Source organism: Limulus polyphemus, unplaced genomic scaffold, assembly GCF_000517525.1.
Source record: "Limulus polyphemus unplaced genomic scaffold, Limulus_polyphemus-2.1.2 Scaffold15165, whole genome shotgun sequence".
Lineage (NCBI taxonomy): Eukaryota > Metazoa > Arthropoda > Merostomata > Xiphosura > Limulidae > Limulus > Limulus polyphemus.
In genome coordinates this window covers 1-1109 of record NW_013680775.1, presented here as the reverse complement: position 1 = coordinate 1109, position 1109 = coordinate 1, and the positions used below count along the sequence as shown (strand labels likewise).

The 1109-nt window shown below is 33.4% G+C and overlaps 1 protein-coding gene across 1 annotated transcript in view; it reads left to right on the top strand.

The window, feature by feature from the left end:
* Positions 1-938, top strand: part of LOC111084241 (amyloid beta A4 precursor protein-binding family B member 1-interacting protein-like) — a 5915-nt gene extending 4977 nt beyond the window's left edge. The window contains exon 3 of the mRNA XM_022381011.1: positions 722-938. Within this exon, the coding sequence (XP_022236719.1) occupies positions 722-888 (167 nt within the window). The 3' untranslated portion in view covers positions 889-938. The remainder of the gene's footprint in view (positions 1-721) is intronic.
* The last annotated feature ends 171 nt before the right edge of the window (positions 939-1109 follow it).

Here is a 1109-nt window from a genome sequence, read left to right as displayed (position 1 = left end):
CCCCCATTCTACCGCTGTGGACATAATACTGAGAATTACACCATTCTACAACTGTGGACATAATACTGAGAATTACACCATTCTACTACTGTGGACATAATACTGAGAATTACCCCCATTCTACCGCTGTGGACATAATACTGATAATTACACCATTCTACTACTGTGGACATAATACTGAGAATTACACCATTCTACTACTGTGGACATAATACTGAGTATTACACCATTCTACCGCTGTGGACATAATACTGAGAATTACACCATTCTACAACTGTGGACATAATACTGAGAATTACACCATTCTACTACTGTGGACATAATACTGAGAATTACACCATTCTACTACTGTGGACATAATACTGAGAATTACACCATTCTACTACTGTGGACATAATACTGAGAATTACACCATTCTACTACTGTGGACATAATACTGAGAATTACACCATTCTACTACTGTGGACATAATACTGAGAATTACACCATTCTACTACTGTGGACATAATACTGAGAATTACACCATTCTACTACTGTGGACATAATACTGAGAATTATTCTGTTACTGGGATATATTTGTAGTGAAAAGTTTGATTTAAAATTCTTGATCACATTAATAACTACTGTTTTTATGAAGTTGTAGTTGCTTTAAAATTGACTTTATTGATCAGAGAGTAGTTTGTTCAGATGAAATGATAATATGCGTTAACTTTTGATTCAGATCGAGTTTTTGAAGATCACGAAAACTTGGTAGAAAATATATTAATGTGGACCCAAGATGCCACACACAAATTGTTTTTTCTCAAGGAAGAGGATAAAAATGATGTTTTTGTAAACCCAGAGGTATGGCTTTTTATGTCAATTGTTTTTCTAAAGAAGTCAAAATAGGAATCTAATATTTGTAGTAAAAATGTATAAAAGTCCACTAGAGTTTAGAATGACGTAAAACCTGTTTTAAATGTGTTGGATGAAGGATTATCTTACTATAATGGAATTAGCGTATATGTCAGTATCTATGTATGTAACCAAAACTCCTGCACCATCTTTTCAATGGCACCACAATCCATGAAAAATTTCACACTTTGAGTATTCAAGATTCAGACAATTAG